This window comes from Sus scrofa, chromosome 13 (assembly GCF_054392235.1).
Source record: "Sus scrofa isolate SSC_HxYL_T2T_F1_AM1 chromosome 13, Sscrofa_HxYL_maternal_Yorkshire_Landrace_v2.0, whole genome shotgun sequence".
NCBI classification, from domain to species: Eukaryota; Metazoa; Chordata; class Mammalia; order Artiodactyla; family Suidae; genus Sus; species Sus scrofa.
The window spans coordinates 51,755,814-51,774,852 of record NC_139395.1 but is presented as its reverse complement, the minus strand read 5'-3'; the positions used below and the strand labels follow the sequence as shown (position 1 = coordinate 51,774,852).

The 19,039-nt window shown below is 42.1% G+C and overlaps 1 protein-coding gene across 26 annotated transcripts in view; it reads right to left on the bottom strand.

Annotated features, from left to right (window-relative positions):
• CACNA2D3 (calcium voltage-gated channel auxiliary subunit alpha2delta 3) overlaps positions 1-19,039 on the bottom strand; it is a 924,345-nt gene that overhangs the window by 204,487 nt on the left and 700,819 nt on the right. For all 26 annotated transcript variants that reach the window (XR_014823278.1, XR_014823270.1, XR_014823269.1 and 23 more), the window contains 2 exons: positions 13,060-13,122; positions 9,694-9,764 (listed from right to left, as the gene is read on the bottom strand). Coding sequence is in view for 3 of the 26 variants with exons in the window: in XM_084988628.1 (XP_084844754.1) it covers positions 9,694-9,764; positions 13,060-13,122 (134 nt within the window). In the remaining 23 variants the exon portion in view is untranslated. The remainder of the gene's footprint in view (positions 1-9,693; positions 9,765-13,059; positions 13,123-19,039) is intronic.

The window sequence follows — 19,039 nt, the reverse complement described above, 5'->3', positions numbered from 1 at the left end:
AATTGCTTGCTTTCATTTGGCTCTAAAATAAGCCCCGAGCGCCGTGCCCAGCCCAAGATTGGTGCTGCACTGCTGCCCTCAGCAGTGGGAGTTTATTCTTATTACAGATAACATGCCTTAATCCCCATGACATCACCACCAGGCCATGGCAACCACAAGCTGCTAGGGAGACCTTATCATTAGCATCTCAGAGCTCTTTGAAAGTTTGACAGAAGGCAGATCCGGTCTCTTAAGAAGAAATTCGAAGCAATGCAAACCAAGCATGGGCAACTTTGCTATGTGCCCTATACTGGGTAGGCAGGCTCACGACACTAGGACTTGCTTAAAGCCATTTTGCTGATTGTATTCTTTCCAACTAGACAAAAATCATGATCAAGAAAAACATTTCTTCTAAAAATTAGAAGGTTGGATTTCAAAGGTATGAGCTCACCTAGTTTAGGCACATTAGTAACGGCAGGGCATTTATTAAATACCTACTGTGTGTCCATGAAGCCAGGTAATTTACCTGCAATGACTCACTGAATTAACTTACTTTGGCTAAAATTTTGTCTCAAAACTAGTCTTGAAACAGCTTACTATTTGTAAACACAGCCCTAAAAACAGGACATTGAGCCATCCGACATAGAGACCTGCTATGGGACATATTTAAGCAACTTTTTTGTTTGTTTTGCTTTTTAGGGCTGCACCTGCGGCACATGGAAGTTCCCAGGCTAGGGGTCAAATCAGAGATGCAGATGCCGGCCTATATACCAGTCACAGCAACATGGGGTCTGAGCCGCTTCTGTGACCTACACTACAGCTCAAGCAATGCTGGATCCCCAACCCAGTGAGCCAGGTCAGGGATCAAACCTGCATCCCCATGGGTTCTAGTTGGATTCGTTTCCACTGCACCACAATGGGAACTCCCATATTTAAGCAATTTTGAATCAAAAAGTATGAGAAGCAAAGTGACTCACTAGGGTAGCATGTAAAAATATGTATTCTTTGTTGAGCTTTACAATGCATTCTCTGGGGCAGCTTTCAACTTGCAGGTGCAGGGCATAGAGCAGGATCATAAGAAATTCTAAAGAAAGGAATTGTCACCACGGGAAGCCTTACTCAGTCTACATCTTAGCCGGGAGAGTGGAAAGCTCGATCTGTTGATCTGAGTGAGAACTAAGGGACGATCCCAAAGGAGCTCTCCCTTGTCTCCTTTTTGCCTTGGTCACCATCATCCCATAGCATCTTCTTACAGAGACTATACGGTCCTTTATGATCTGCACAGCACATCTAACACAGCAGAGGTGGTGTGTTAAAGCTGCCTTTGAACCCTCTGATGGGAAATCACTGAAACAAATCTAGTTAATGAGCACCCACCATTAGCAGAGAATAAGTGCCATGTAGCTGCACCAGCCAGAAGCCCAGCACACACAGTATTGGGGCCACTCAGGGTCCAATGTGGAACCCTGACAGGGGGGCCTCACTTATTTTATAGATCAGGCAGAGGGTCTATCAGCCCCAAATACTTTTCATCAATAGGTTCTGAGATTATGAAAAGAAATAAAGTCACAGATACTGATCACATCAGCATCTCATCCAGATAGTAAAAGCAGTTAATAATATAAATAACCAATGACTTTCTGTAGCCAAATATTATCTCTGATGTCAGGGTCATGGAGAAGAAACTAAGGCTCAGAAGATAAAGTCCCTGTGGTTCTCCAGGCCACATCTGTTTTGATCCTGGGCCACAGGATAACACGCACAGGTACCTAGCCACTGGCTTGTTTGTTCATTCAACTGTCCCTTCCATAAAAATTACCTTTCCTTGTTAAACTTCAGGGGAAAATTCAATCATGATTAATCTCCACATAAAAAAGACTAAATCTCTTTTGCTTCTTTGTTTGAATTAGAAATATATGGGAAGAGCTGAATTCTGCTAGAGGAATAAGTAAATGCAAAATCCATTTGAGGCAAGAAACTTGGATGCAGGAGGGGGGAGGGTGTCTTGGGCTCTGCCACGTTCCTGGAGTTACGTCTTCATTTCATAGCAACTGCACCACGGTAATATCTGCACTCACTGCACTGAGTAGAGTAAGGGGCATACCACTGAGGCTCAGGATGTCAGAACCTAGGGATGTTGCCAGTATCACTGCTATTAGTCAAGCCCTGTAGGTGTTAGTGAGTGCTCCTGCTTTCATTGCCTGGGGTCAGACATCACGGACAGATGCATCAGATGATGGTTATGACCACTTGTGTTCAGAACTGCACTGTGCATGTGAAATGTGGAGAAAACTAGGAGTTAGAATACATCCTCATCTATAGAAGAGTTTCAAAGTGGGTATCACAGGAAGCCAGATTCAATATTTAGAGGACTTGGGTTGTCTGAAGCAAACTAGGGCATGCTGGATGAGGCAGAGACTATCATAATTTCCCAACAGCCATTCTTCTCTTCTGCCTAGCAGAATCCTGACTTTTTGATCTGTATACTTCCCAGATTTTTTTTTTTTTTTTTTTTGGCGGGGGTAGGTGAGGCCATGTGATGAAGCAGTACTATATGCAAATGATAGTTTTGTATGGGAGTAAGTACTTTAACAAAGAAAGACATTTTAATAAAGAAATTTTACTTGGCCTTTTGGACTTCCCAGAATCCTCCTTCTGCCAGCCTAGATTGCTGATGTAATGGCTGGAGCTCAGCAGCTATCTTGGATCATGAAGTAAACTTGGGTTTTAAAGCAAACTTGGAGGAAGGTAGAGGGAAAAAAAAAAAAAGACGGAACAAGAGGCCCCCAAATTAGTATTTTCAGGCTTCCTTCACATAAAAGAGATAGACTCCTATGTTCTTTAACCCTTATTTTGGCATTTCCTATTATTTCTAGTAAAACCAACTACTAACTGATACTGGACTCCAAGTTTGAAAGACTTTCTTCCATTCTCTCTGGAAGCAAAATAGGCATGTATATGAACAAATATCTCTGCAGAAAATACTTTACTCTTCCATGATGGGGAAAAGATGAGTGATGATTAGATAAACATGGTCTGGAATCTGGAATCTGAGAGACATGAGATCAAATTCCATCTCCCCAACTCACAACTGTGGGTGAACTTGGACAAGTTCCTAAAATGCATGAAGCCTCCACTTTCAGTTCCTCTTTTGTCAAATGGAATAATGATAGCAGTCATTTCATGGATTTGTTAGAAGGATTAGTTAAGGCGATGCATGTAAACTGCTTGAATAATGCCTTGCCTGTACAGTTGAACAACACAGGGCTTAGGAGAGCTGACCCTCTGAGCAGTCAAAAATGCCAGTATAATTTGCCCTCTGGATATGCGTTTCTCCATATTCAGGGCTCCTCATCTATAGATTCAACCAAACACAGATTGTGTATTACTGCAGTATTTACTATTGAAAAAAATCTGTGTACAAGTGGACCACACAGTTCACACCTGTATTGGTCAATGGCTGAGTGTAGATAGAATTCAAAAAAATGAGATATACTGCTATTATGATGAAGATGAGGGTGGATACTGTTACTGTTGTAATTGGGGATCCTCAAGCAGAAGTTTTAGGATTTTAGACAGCGGTCCATTGGAATCTCTATGTCTTTGCCGTCCAGAAAATTTGGTCTAGAAACACTCTTGTCCAAGTCAAACTGTCTTTTCCCTCTCTCTCTCTTGCTCTTTTCTTTTTTAAATTTAGAGTATAGCTGATTTACAATGTTGTGTCAATTACTGCTATACAGCACAGTGACCCAGTCATACATACATATACATTCTTTTTCCTGATCTGTCTTCTTTTCTCTTCAATGCCATCTCTGACAAAGCCTACTTCTGTGAATACAGTCAAGTCAACAGGAAGCCAAAAAGTCATTACATTCCTTACATGAGTGGTTGAGTATGAGACACTGGTGAGCAGTCGGCATTAGGGAACAGCCATCCAAACACAACAGACGTCTCCTCTAACACTCTCTGGACTCCAGAGTGAGGGCATTTGCTAAAATGTAATGTGATCACCAAAGACAGAAAGCTCCAATTACCCCCCATGGAGCCCGTGCAGTTCCATCACATGGAGAGAGGGCCAGAGATGGTCCTATCAGATGAGTCACCTTTGTAGAAAAGCAATTTCAAGAGCAGAAGGAGCTGCCGCAGGGAGTTTTAGACAAGTCAACTATGTTAATGAATGTGTGTGGGGCGAGATGAGGAGGATGTTCACCAGGCCCCACAGGGAAAATATAAATGGTCTTGGACGGGTGAAAGCTCAGGTGTGCTGAACCACGCATATAAAACAAACAAAACAGAACAAAACAGAAAAGACAGAGACAAGAGAGATAGGAACTCTCAGTAGTTCCCAAAGCAAAAACAAATTATTGTCAAGCAGTTTGTTTCTCTGCAAGCCAAGGGCCAGGTGTACCCCACTGGGCTTTCCTTCCTTGAGCTTAATTAAACACACAAAGAACAAGGGACGACCCTTTGGCAGAAACCACAAGGATGTTTGGTAAAAGCATGCATTGTTCCATTTTACACTCACTGCAGGTATATACATTATTTCTTCTTCTTCTTTTTTTTTTTTTTTGTTTTTTGCTTTTTTTAAGAGCCACACCCATGGCATATGGAGGTTCCCAGGCTAGGGGTTGAATCAGAGCTATAGCTGCCACCCTCCACAGAGCCACAACAATGCCAGATCCCAGCCGCATCTGCGACCTACACCATAGCTCACGGCAATGTCAGATCCTGAACTTGCTGAGCAAGGCCAGGGATCAAAACCGTATCCTCATGGATATTAGTCAGATTCGTTTCCACTGAGCCATAATGGTAACTCCCCATTATTCTTTCAATTTCATTTGCTGCAAAGAAAACTGAAATTATGAAGTTAAAGTTGCCAAAAGTCAGGTAGCTTCAAAGTGGGCAGTATCTAGACTGGAACTCAGGTGCTTTTAACTTAGTACTTTGTGACCCTGGCTGCAACTGAGAATCACATGGATTTTTTTTTAAAAAGCATAAATGTCTGGCCTCCATCCTCAGATAAACTTAATTTGAATCTCTTGGGGTACAGCTAGAGCATAAGTATGTTTTAAAAGCTCTCCAGGGATGCTGGTTAAGTCCAGACCTCAGCACCCCTGACACTGTGCTATGGAGGTAACTGCTGTGTATTAACTACCTTTTGGGGGTCATTAGTGATTTTAAACAGGAGAGAAGAAAATTAAAAAAAAAAAAAAAGAAAAAAAAAAAAAGATTGAGTTCCCATTGTGGTTCAGTGGGTTACAAACCTGACTAGTATCTATGAGGACATGGGTTTGATCCCTGGCCTCACACAGTGGGTTAAGGATCTGGCATTACCACGAGCTGTGGTGTAGGTCATAGATGAGGCTTGGATCTGGCATTGCTATGGCTGTGGCATAGGCCGGCAGCTGCACCTCTGATTTAACCCAAAGCCCAAGAACTTACATATGCTGTGGGTGTGGCCCTCAAAACACAAAAAATAAAAATAACAAATAAAAAAAAAAATTTCATATATTTGGAGCTCTTATCCAAGAGCTAATCTTACCTCCTATTTGGAGCAGTTTGCAATTTACAAAGAATTTTCATTTCTCTTCAGTTGATTCCCACAGATTCCCAAGAGGTTTCTGTCTTGGTTATGAAGAAACCAACATTCAGAGAGACCGAGAAATCTATCCAAGTCCACACAGTGGCAATTCTGAGGTTCAACCTGACATGTTGTCTTCATATTTCAAGTTCAGTGTATCAAAGGAGGCACTATAAGGAAATTTGGACACTCTCCTATGTCCAGCTATATATATTTTTTTTCACTTTTCCATATTCGACATTGAATTTGCATCACTGGGGGCAAGAAAGAATGGGGAAATAAATGAATTCTAATAAAAATATTTTGAAACTAGATTTTCTTAGTAGTTGTGAGAGGGGTCGATGCCACTGCCAAAGGCCATGAAGTGTGGCCTTTGAGAAATACACATATAAGGCTCATACTGGACATGAACTTGAGTTAAAAGAGAAAAGCAGCTAAAAGGAAAAGCAGCTAAAATGAGTCAGGGCTACTCAGGGAATCCACTTACTTTCCAAGATAAGAATAAAGAAGTATTTCAAGTTGTCTGTTTGAAACACAAAAAAAGCTGACAAGGCATATGGCATCTTGTGAGAAAATATGGGAAACCTGGGAACATGGCTTGGTTTAATGATTTGTTTACTTCAGTTAAAAGAAATCTGTGTGATCTTATCACTTGGTTGGTCTCCCCTCCAGAAAGTTCTCCTTGCCCAGATAAGACAATGCTGAGCCAACCTCCTCCTCAGCTCTCCTTCACTTTGTCCCAAACGAAACTGAAGGAAGATCCATGTGCCACACATTAGTGAACACAGAACCAGGTAAAGAGCAGAAGCTAGAAAATTCTCCTGTGCTCAGACTGCAAGATGTTTAAATCCAGCTCTGTTACACAGATTCCCCTTTCCATGTCCCATTATTTCCATCTATCAAATGGGCGTATTTATACCTAGATCCAGCTTCATGGGCATGTGGCCTGTGTAACTGCACAGAACCCTGAACTTAGAAGGCCCCATGCTTTGCTTAGTGTTCTGCTGTTGCCATCTTGAAATCATTAGTAATTTTTGAACAAGGGGCCCCACGTTTTCATTTTGCATTGGGACCTGCAAATTAGGCATTGGTCCTGTTTATGCTTATCTCACAGAGTTGTTGGAAAGGACTGCAAGAGGCAAGATCTGTCAGGTGCAACACAGGCCTGGTGTGTGGTGTGCTCCAGGAAGGTAACCACTGCTACTTTCATTATTTTCTTACTGCTGTGGCTACTGGATGTTATTTAGCCACTATGTCATCTGTAAGCTGGATAGACAGAGTCAAGTCAAAGACTCAACCTAAGTGACCAAGAGTGATCCCTTTACCTCCTAGATTGTTTGCTGCAGTTTTCACAAAGCTCCCCCAAATTGATCATTTGTTTGCACAAATCAGTGACTTCCCTCCCTCCCACACGGCACTGCAGATGCAGAAGTGGTGGATGTTCTTTCCCTCTGATGCCACTGTGAAGTAGAATTGCCATCAGGTCACCAGATAAGTGGCAAAACAAAGAAAGAGTTCACTGCCAAGTAGGCAAGCAACATCTTGCCTTAGAGAGAGAAGCAGCAAGTGTGGACCAGTGGAGAGAGATAAAAGGGAGGCTGAGAAAGGGAGATGGTGTTCTTTATGTTGACTTCTGACTTTCTAAAGAAGATGGTTTGTAGTGCTCTTGTGTATGAAAGGCCTTTCTTTAGGACTGGGTATTAGCAGACCAAAGCAAGAAACTTTGTGCCAGTGTGCACTGTCAAAAATGCTAAGATGAAAGGTCAGTTAGATGAATCAATCCTGAGCTTTACCAGAACTCAACCAGGTCACCAAGCAAATCAGCCTCCATGTTTCCTGGTTTGGGGGTGGGGTATAGATTAACACAGCGCCTGACGCATCTGGCCTAGGGCACTGCCAGTTACTTTTGGCTACATCCTCTCAGTGCTTCTGAATTATAGATTTACTCTGAACAACAGGACCGGCAATTTTGTGCTCTGAGTAAGCACTGCATGCTGGAAAGGGCAAGGGCATGAATGTCTGAGTCCCAGGAGGACGGCAGCAACCCAGCACTGGATGGAGACCCCACCACCAGGGATCATGGGAAATCTGTTGTGAAATGTGTGAAAGTAAAAAAAAAAAAGCGTCACCAAAGATCCACAATAACAAAAAACACAGCAGCAGCCAGCAATTATTGAGCACGTCATATATGCCATGCACTGTGTAAGAACGTTATGCTTATTATTATCTCATTAACTCTGACAGCAACCTTTGCAAGTAATTATTATCATCATCTTCATTTTCCACATAAGGAAACCAAAGACTGGGGAGGTAATACAACTTATTCTAAGTCATGCAGCTAGTAAACGTCAGAGCCTGGATTTGAACTCAATCCATCTGACTCCAAAACCCAAACTCTCATTGCTATGAGAGGCCCGGGCGGCCATGAGGGGCCCTCTCAAAGAGGCCCAGGGGTTTGTCAACTAATTCCCAGATGACAGCAGTTGCTGTTAAAATTGAATCGAGTCCCAGCCCTTTCCTCTTCTCAAATATGTTAGCTACTCTTGTAAAAGAAAGTTCTAAATTCATGTTAACCATACTTCACCCACATTAAGGAGAAGTCTAGGAATTTAACATTCCGCTACAACCTTTCTCTTTCTCCCACCAAACTGTTTGAAAGGAATATCCTAGAGGGAAGAGGGGGAAAAAGTAATTTTGTTAAAAAAGTTGAAAAATATGCTTTCAAATGAGAAACATGTGTGTGATTATTCTTCCTCTTTTGTCTCCCCTTACCCCCACCAAGTTGAAAACAAGCTAACACAATACAAATGTACATATCTGCATAAAGATACAAAAAAACCCAGTGGTGCCCTGGCTGGCAGACAATCCAGAAGCTACCCTGGGAAGCTTTAAGAAGTCATGGAAAACACCAGAGCAACCCGAGCCCAGCTCCAAGCAGAGTGTTCAATCTTGTGTACAATGACTCCTGGCAAAATAGGGGGGAAAATGTACTTGAATTTTAAAGAGGGGATTGAGCAGGAGAGAACACTCAGGCAGGCGGGAGAGCAAGTGTGTCAGAGATTGCAGAAGGGCTGGAGTTATGCCATTTAAAAATATCATTTCTTGTTTCCTTTTTTTCTGGCACAAACAAGCTATAGAATCTCAAAAATTGGGTCATCATTTTCAAATTCCCTGCTTTCAGCACGGCGCTCAGTTGGTCTTATTGACTGGCTTAAAAATCTGATTTCCTGAGCTAACACTTCCTGGCCATTCAGCTGCAGTGGAATAATAAACCAAAGGACTGTCTTTCTCACTGGCAACCAATGTGCAATGGTTCTCACAGACCAGCTGAGGTCCATCCTTGTGTTTCCTGCTATTGTATATTTAACAGCATCAAATATGCCCACAAAAGCACCATTCTTCCTGGGAGGCCAAGGGAAGGGAGACAGGTTGACTCCTGGGGGGACGTTACTGGCATCCTGATATCATAGGGTGATGGCTTTTCCTATTGGCTTTGATGATCCCTCTTGGGATGGCGTGGCCAGAGGGACACAGGGCTGCAAGGAAACTATCCTATAAGAGCTTCACATAGGATCAATTAGAGCTCTCAGAACCCAGTCAAGGGGTCCTTGCCACCAATTTTGCACATTCTAGGCTGTCTTCTAGCGGCAGATTTAAACTTACCTCTACCTGGGAGGAGGTTTTGTGAATTTTTAACTTGGTTTTCTAAAAGTATACCAAACTGTCCCTAAACATCACCTCCCATCTCTGAGTTGCAGATTTCTAGCAAGCTTCCCCACTTTATCAATGTGAGACAAAGTATCGTCCTTTTTGACCAGGTGAAAAATGTTTCCTACTTCTTTGCAATCTCTTGCTTGAGACCAATATAATCATGTCCTGGTGCAGGCTCTGACTCCAGGACTGGCCTCTAATAAATGCTACGCTAGGGAACAGGGAATGCATTGTGAGCTAAGTTTCTGAGACTCTTAACACTCATGCAAGAGGCATCAAATTTCAGGAGATCTTCTGGAGCATGAACATAAGTACAAACCAGTCATGGGGTCAAGTCTGGGCTTGCTTTATTTGACCTTGATTTGTTTTATTTTATTTAGGCAAACTTTCTCGGGGGGCGCAAGGGACCATAAAATCCTTACCTTTTAAAGGAGCCCATTGTTAACAATTTGTGCATCACAGCTCCCTCCACCTCACCAAAAAAGTCTCCAGTCTACAGGGAAAAAAAGAAGACCCATGAGGAAGTGTAGATAAATAATGTGCCCAAACAGCAGAGAAGAAATAAAAACGAACACAGTCTGTGTCCTGGAGCTGACTGGAGCAAAAAGCTGGTTTTCAGGACTACTGTTACATAAAAGTGGAAAAGGTCTTAGCAGTTGTGAGAAGTCAGGGATTACAGAGCGAACTAGTAAGCAGATGTGAATGTTTCAAATACATGGCAGGGGTGGGGGAAAGGGTGGCATTGCATAACATCTGCTGAATGCCAGAATTAAAACACACGTGAGCACGTGTGCACACACATTGCACACACACTTATGCACAGGCGCACGCACACACACACAATTACTCTTGGGTGAAGGAGTAGGCATTAATCTGCTCTCAATCCCTTGTGATTAAAACACTACTTTATACAGACAGAAACAGGCTGTGGAAGTGCTTCCTAAGAAGTAATAAAAAGAATTGTTTATAATTCCTGAATGACCTGTTTAGGGAAATACAGCAGTCTTCGTCATCAGCCCTATAAATTTCTTATAGTGGAGAATACAACCTTTCTCTAAATGACTTTCCACCGAAGACCCTCATTTCGTCCATAGGCAGTTAATATGCTAACCAAGAATGAAGCTGTCCCATCCCAGGAAGAGAAGGCTGGGCCGATCAGACTTTCAAGGGCCGACCCCAACTCTGGGGCTGTCTTCAGAGCACCGGAGGCCTACCAGTCCTTCTCCAGTGCCAGGCTGAGGCTTCTGCAAGACTAGTTCTTGGTGCTGGCTGAGGGTTGCAAGGTCTGAATGGTGGGATGAAGGATTAACATATTCGGGCACCCCTCCAGACTCTTGGAGCCACTATCAGTGTCCCAGGGAGGAGGGTGTATCTACTATAGGCAGATAGAGCCTCTCTGCCAACATCCTGGAATGAGCTAGTATAGATCAGTAGAGAACACCCTTCTCTACTGGGTGCTCTGAGGATTATGAGGAGGTGAGTGGAGGGCATTACAGTCAGGGCCCAAATTACATAAACTCCATAGGCTTTTTATTAACTAAATCCTGATTCTATTAAATGAAGTGGCCTCAGTCAGGTTCCAGTGGTTTTCAGGAAGAAAGGCACATGTGAACGTCACCAAAAAGTCAGAAAAGAGAGGGGGAAAAAAGGAAATGCCATTTCACTGACTGAGGAGCCAGCATTGCCAGGGATGCTTGAACTTTTGGCAAATTTTGAAGGTATGTGCTGCTGCTGGGAACAAGAAAGCCATCTGCATTTCCTGTGTGTCAGTGTGCTATTGTCAATGGAACTGGTTGTTAAATAAAAAAGAACTAGACTAATTGGTTTGAAACCAGACATCAAACAAGCTGAGGCAGTTCAGGTGGGCAGGCTCCCTGGGCTGTTCTACCCAGAGGCGAAGGAGGGAGCAGAGCCCATGTGTAGTGGCCACGGCTTGGAAAGGGTCACCATTTCAGTGGTTCACTTTGTTGGCTGGTCCAACACTCACCACTGGAAGACATGTGCCACGTCCTTCCTCCCCCAGAGTCAGGTTCTCATATCAACCCTTCATGATTATGGCGGGATGACAGAGCTCTTCCTCACAGGGAATTAATTTGGGTCCCATTTCATCAGTTCCTGAGTGTCTCAGTTTTCTCTTTCCAGGCACAAGGGCATATTACTATAGGCCTATGGTCATTCCTGCTCCCAAGAGACTGGCTTTGTTTCACAGGCTCATCTCATCCTTCCTATCTAATGCCATCAACTGTCCAACACTCAGTGGTGTTTGGCAGCTGAGAAAGACTGTGTGGACAGTTTAAGTTTCAATCATATAATTGTCAGCATTGAAAATTCCACAGTAGTCTCACAGATAAAAGGAGAAACAGGCATAATTTCACATGTTACCTACAGGCTGTGTCACAAATTGACAAGCCATTGAGGTTAGACCCTAAGGAGCCATATTTAAGGACAATTAAGTAATCTATTAGTCATTAATGGTCCTCTTACACTGTGGCTATTAAAACATTTTAAATGATTTAAAGGAGACTGCATTATAAAATGCTAGTATTCTCAAATACTAGAGTTAGAAGAAGCCTGCTAGAGTCAATTATCCTCATTTTACAGAGCCTACCAGGACTCCCCTGCAGGTTAAGTGATACACCCAAGATGCTAAAACAAGTTAAGGAAGACAGCTGACACCAGAAACCATCTGCCTCTGCCTCTAGTGTTGCTTTACTACACCACACTGCTGAACTTGTCTGTATGTGACCTTCTTTTAATATGCTAATTTCATTTCTAATTGCGGAAAAAGTCTGAATGCACAAAGTTTTAAAGAAGAAATCTTTTTTTTTTCTCTGTTACATTGATATTAATTTTGACTTTTATTTTTACTTGCAAATGACAATGGAGCTTTCTTTGCTCAGCACCCTAGCTTGGTTTCCTTCTATCTCTTCCCCTGTCCCCACATTGCACATACTCAAATGAAAAACATTCTTCATCTACATCAAGATCCTTGTGTCCCTTTGTATAGAGAACCCAGGTTAGCCCTTGAACTCAGATAACTAGTTTTTATTTTTTATTTTCTTTTTATTATTTTGCTTTTTAGGGCTGCACCTGCGGCATATGGAGATTCCCAGGCTAGGGGTCAGATCGGAGCTGTAGCCGCCAGCCTATGCCACAGCCACAGCAATGCCAGACCAGAGCCACATCTGTGACCCACACCATAGCTCAGGGCAACGCCAGATCCTTAACCCACTGAGCGAGGTCAGGGATCGAACCCACAACCTCATGGATCCTAGTCAGATTCATTTCCGCTGTGCCACGATGGGAACTCCAGATAATTAGTTTTTAAAAAGTAAAAACAAAAGAGAAAGCCATAAGAGTAATTATGTCAAGATATATTTGTATATTGGTGTGTGTGTATATATATATATGTGTACACACACCATGATAAACTCTCAAAATGTTAAAATGAGGAAGCCTCCTTAAATTTGCCCCAAACTTTTTCAGGCACCTCCATGCTTGAGGCAAAGAGTTCTATAAATTAGACATTTTATGAGTAAAAGAGCAGACCCTGAGCTCTGCAACCCCCCACTATTCCCCTTCCTCACCCATAGGTAAAAACTCTTTGGGGCTTGCTGAGAAGTAGGCTGGGACATTCTTCGAGGGATGTAAATAAGGTTTTATAATCTCCCGCTATTACATCTTAAATACAGATCATTGTCTCAGAGTTTCAGTACCATAATTCGTTCCCCCTGATCCAAGCACCTTCTAAGATCTTTTCTTTGAGTTTGTAGAAATTTCTCACTCACCTGTGTGTAGTCTTCAGACACCAGAATAAATCCATTATTGTCTATGAGGTAACAGTTCACAGTCTAGAAAATCAAAACAGCATAGTTTCAACTTTGTGTCCTCACATGGTTTTTACATGAAATGATGTATTTCTGATCTGAGAGAAACCTATTTTAGGCTGTTTGGGGGGAACTAGAAATGCCTGCCGGCTGTAGGAGTTAAAACCATGGTTAAGCTAACCCCAGCATTTACTTGTAAAACACAAACAAAAATAAAACACAAAGCAAGCCTTGAACATTCCAGACTAGGATAAAAAGAATATACATTTAAAAATTAGTCATTACAGCTTGTCTTCCTTTTTTAAAAAATTTATATGACCTAAATAATATATCCCAAGAACAAAGTGTTCAGAAGTCTCTGAGCCTATACTCATAGTGGGTGAAGTGCAGGCTGTTTTGAAAGCAAAACACCAGCACAATGCCATTACTCTAATGATGTATTAATGAAAACACCGTGTCAGCTCAGAAGACCATCAGGGGACCAGGTAATATTTTTTAATTTGTTCATAGACTTAGGCAGGGGGGAAGGGGCAGACTTCTGTTAAAGGGGCCCCTCAGGCCTCCTAAAGGTTTTCAAACTGTGTTTTTAATTGGGAGCTGGATTTGGAGGCAGGGCTGTTAGCTTTTGGTAGCTCAGACTTATAAATTGTAGCAAGGTAAGCCCAAACCTCTGCTTCCCCCACACTACTTTAATCTCAAGTGAATGATTTGCTACAGGCTAAGTTTTAATTACAGTGCTGTGGAGTTTAAACTTAAGGTTTAATTCTGTCCTTGATGTAACTCAGTTTCTATTTATTGCAGCTTTACATACCAACTGCAACATTTAATTTGTAACATATCTTTTATCCTGAGCTAAATTCCCCTAGCTCCTGGCCACCACAGGGATAGTGTTTTCTGGGGCATTCACCTATCCATTGAGTTGATTTCAGTCAGACACAAAAGTATAGAGGTAAGTTGGTCAGAAAGATTCATCTTTTATTAGTAAGCACTGGTGGAGAATCAGCCGGAAATTAAAAGCCTTGCTAGCACCTTTTAGAAAAGAGTATCTGTTCACTTGAGATGGAGCATGACGTGAGAAAAAAGAATGTCTATACGTATGTGTGACTGGGCCACCTTGCTATACAGTAGAAAATTGAAAGAACACTGTAAACCAGCTATAATGGAAAAAAATAAAAATCATTAAAATTAAAAAAAAACTTAAAAAATAAATAAATTTCATGTCAACCCCTCCCCCCCCAAAAAAATAGTTGGCTGCTTTGGTGAGCAAGAGTTTCTCTTGGTTATGCAAAGAGGCCAGTTCAATGACTTGGTCATACTCTTGCTATTCAAAGAAGCTCTTAGCTGCATGGATATTACTTTGGATCTGATGGGAGTCTTGACAAACTTTCTCCTTTTTTAGGATAAAGCATGATGAAAGCAATCACATAGAGCTGTGGTGTCCAATATGACTGGTACAAGCTATATGCAGATTTAAATTTAAGCGGATTAAAATGAAATAAAATTAAAAAATCCAGTTTCTTGGTCACACTAGTTGCATTTTAAGTGCTCTGCACTAACTGTAACTAATAACTATACTAATTTGAACATCTCCATCACTGTAGAAAGTTATTTCAGACAGCAGTATTTTTTTAGATTACATTAGTACTCAAGAGAGTTTTAACCCAGTCTATATTGGGTCACATTAGACAAATCTATACCGTTGTTTATTTGAATGTCATAATCATCATTTTGTAGAAAGAGACCCTGATGCAGAGGTTAACCTCTAGTCAGTCAATAAATACATGCTGAGCATAGGAGTGCTCTCCATATTAAAATACAGACTCTTCAAAACCTTACAGTTGCATAGAGAATTCAAAGTTATCATAACTCATGCTCCATCTCTCATTATAAAATTAGTTACTACTCAAACATCCCTAGCCAAATAGTATTCTTGGTATTAGACCTTTATCTTTGGTCAGTATCTCTCTGTCTAACATTGTATATATTAGACAATACAAGGGAGGTACAAGGCAAATAGGTTTTAAAGTCAACTGAATATCTTGGGAAGGAGGCAAGATTTCATGAAGCCCATGAAACGATATTGGAGATCAGCTCCAATTACACAGGAAGACACTGGCACATTAGGATCTGTCCGAGGAAATATGTAAGAAAGAAAACATTACCACAGACAATATGAAAGATGCTTACAATGAGAATGATTTCAAAAGCAAGGGACTAAGAGAAATTCTTGGAGAAACTGATCATACTGTACTACATTTGACCTTCCTTGTGATCACTCTGAGAAAATCAAATATAAAGTGAAGGTCTATATTGTGATTTTTATAACTGCATCAGAAATATTATACTCCTTACTCCCAAATCAAACATGTTCTCTGTAGAGTATGACTGCAATTATAACTTACATGTGCTAAATGAAATAAATGTACTTTCACCATTTCCACTTTATTTAGAGACAAAGCTTCAAAGAAATGTTTCATTATTTGCCGTAAATGTTTGGTTCTTTCTGTCCTCCCTGTAATGACCAGCACTGGATGGAATTGTAGCTGGACTGGCCATTAGAAGACTCACTTCTCAGATATCCACCTTTGTTCCCACTCTCTTCTGGTGTGGAAGGAAAAGAGGTGAGAGCAAGAAACAGATTTTGTTAACCTTGAGATTGACAAATCACTGAGAAAATCACGGGTCAGAAGCAAGGATGCCATGTCATTGATGTAGACCTGGGTCCCTTTATCTGAAAGGTGTTGTTTAGTTTTCATATACCCAGTTCTGTTATGTTAGGTAAATTCAGTCACCTGATGACTTCCTAAACAGACCTCCCTGCCAACAAATGCTTAGCTTAAATTATTGGGAAGTATGATGGAATGGAGTAAGCCCACTAGAGTTAAGTGGGAAAAACACTGGGTAATGAAACAGTGAGGACAGAATTAGCTAGAATCCAGTCTGATCAGTTGTTTTATCTATGTCTCTTTATAATAAATAATATTCAACATCTTTCTCCATACTGCCCTCTAGTAAAAGGAAATAGAAGAGATATGTCCTCCACTTTGCTTCACTATACTACTTCTTACCCAAATTAAGCAAAATGTCTCATTAAGGTGTCTGTCCATCACCTTGTCCCAAATGAAGGACTTGGGGAAACCAGGAGATCTAAGTTCTTTACAGATATTGTAAGCGTCCACTCCATAGCCATTATTAATAAAACGTAAAGATGAGATTGTTTGAAAAATGGAGAGATAAAGACAGCAGGTGAGAGAAGTTGTCTTGTGTGTGTGTGTGTGTGTGTGTGTGTGTGTGTGTCTTTTTGCCATTTCTTGGGCCGCTCCCGCGGCATATGGAGGTTCCCAGGCTAGGGGTTGAATCAGAGCTGTAGCCACCAGCCTACACCAGAGCCACAGCAACTCGGGATCCGAGCCAAGTCTGCAACCTACACCACAGCTAATGGCAACGCCAGATCGTTAACAAACTGAGCAGGGCAGGGATCAAACCTGCAACCTCATGGTTCCTAGTTGGATTCGCTAACCACTGTGCCACCACGGGAACTCCTTTTTTTTTTTTTTTTTTTTTTTTTTTTTTAAGATATCTTTCTTCAATGACTTGATAACTCAGAGAAGTCTGATTCCAGATCACAAAGACAGATCAAGTAGATACCCGAGGTTAGAGCCCCAAATCAGGCCATGGGAATTGGTCAGTCACAGTAAAAGGCAAGTTGGGGAAAAAGAAGGATATTTGGGGGTGAGAAACATTAACACCAAGCCTGTGTTACCTGGAAGGTGGTATTAACCCCCCAGGCTAAGACACTAGCTTGAGAATCAAAGACTCTGATGTTTGTGTGTCTGATGTCAGTGTGACCTTGAGCAAGCCCTTTTAACACTCCAAGTCTCAGTTTCCTTATCAGAATGATGGAAGTAGCAACAATTTCAGAGGATTGGTGAGAAGATTAAATGGGCTGGTGAGTATCAGTTGCTGAGCACAGTACAAGGTGCATGATGAGTCCCCAAAGAACCCATGCTTCCATCTATTCAGTAAATGATGTTTATTGGTCACCTACTATGTGCCCTCTTTTTAAGCATTCTAATGCTGCAAAACAAGTTTCTCAGAAAGGGATGTTATTACATAGTTCATAGCAAAAGGTTGTGGAGGCAAGGGCTGAGCTGCACTGCTTTTTGTTCTGCCTTTTGTTTGGGGGGGGGAGGGGGGATGGATTTTATTTGGAGCAGGCTCAGCAATGATTTGAAACAACTCATTCAGAAGCCCAACATTGTACTGCTGGTTGTTTTCATTTGTGGAAAGAGAGACAGGGGAAGGGTGGGGAGGGCTGGGTTCTTACACTTGAGGGTGGGGCCAAGTCTCTGCATCTTTTCTCCAAGCCCCATCGCTGATTCCTAATACCTCATTTGTGGAACAGACTGGCTCTTACCCCACATTACCTTATGTATCTTTTCAACATAGGTTAAATATCAAATCAAAATATAGTTGACCCTGGAACAATACAGGTTTGAACTGTGCTGGTCCACTTATAAAGGGGTATTTTTCAATAGTAAATGCTACAATATGACATGATAGTCAGTTGGTTGGATCTGTGGATATAGAACCACACATATGCTGGAACCTGTGTAGGAGGCTTACTCTAAGTTATACATAGATTTTCAGTTGTGTGGAGTGTGGGTGCCCCTTTAGCTCTATGGTCTTCAGAAAAATTTATTGCAAAGGGGTTATTTTGGAAATAAGTGCTTGGTAGTGCTTGTTTCCTTGTTCTCAGTAGCTATTCCTATGACCTCAAACCCCCCATCCTCACCCCTCCAGCTGGGCTGGGTGGTTCCAGAGAGGGAGGCACCTAGTTACCTGGATTTAGCCCTTCCTCCATCCCTGTCATGGTGCAAGGAGGTCTTTCAGATTCCAGAGGAAATGCCTACAGGTCCTTACCAAGTCTAATCATGATTATTAATCTCTATTACTTTGGAACAAAAGAGGATGGTAGCTGAATTTGAATACGATTTTTTTTTTTTTTTAAGCTGTGCCTGCAGCATGTGGAAGTTCCTGGGCCTGGGATCAAATCCACACCATAGCAGCAACCCAAGCTACTGCAGTGACAACACCAGATCTTAACATGCTGCTACAAGAGAACTCGTAGATATGACATTTTCCATCCATTCACTGCTCTTGCACCTCCTCCAAATGCCTCAGTAGAAAAGAACATTCTCATCTTCCACTCTCTTTGCAAAATACTGGTGCTCTCATGAGGAGATGGCAGCTCTTGGAAAGGTGAGTGGAAAGAGAGTGAGGAGTGAGGGGACAATAGTACTTGTGGGTCAGACTCAGCCCAGAGGTGGGCATGGTCTTCCTTACTCCCCTTTGGTCTGAACGCCAACCATGCTTCCACAGACCACAACTGCCTTCCACCATTTCTTCTGCCATCTCAGCCACTGCACATGGTGCTCTCTGCCTTTATGGTCTCCTCATGCTTCAGGCATTGTCTCCAACATCATCCTCTTCTCTTCTTCAGTTGACTTAACTGTTACCTCCTGTGAGAATTCTTCCCTGACCAGCCAAAGTTAGTGTAATGCACAGCACTCCTCTCAGTTGATAATTACATATGCTCATCTTCCCTGCTAAGCAGTTAGCTCCTGGAGGACAGGGGCTGTTTCTGACTTCACTTCCCACTGACTCCACAGGGTTTAGAGGTACGAGGGTTAGGGTTAGGGTTTAGGGTTAGGGTTAGGGTTAGAAGAGCACCATAACTAGTCTTGAAGGAATGAGTGAGTTTATGAGAGGATGCCTCTCTTGCTCTGAAGTTAACATTGGCCTTGGGTGGAATGGAACTCCTTAAAGTCCTCAGTCAGGCCCACAGCCAGGCCCTCCAGTTGCAGTCACATGGCTCTGGAGCCACCTGGGCCAACCGAAGATGAGTTTCTATAAGCTGGGAAGACATCTGGCCATACCA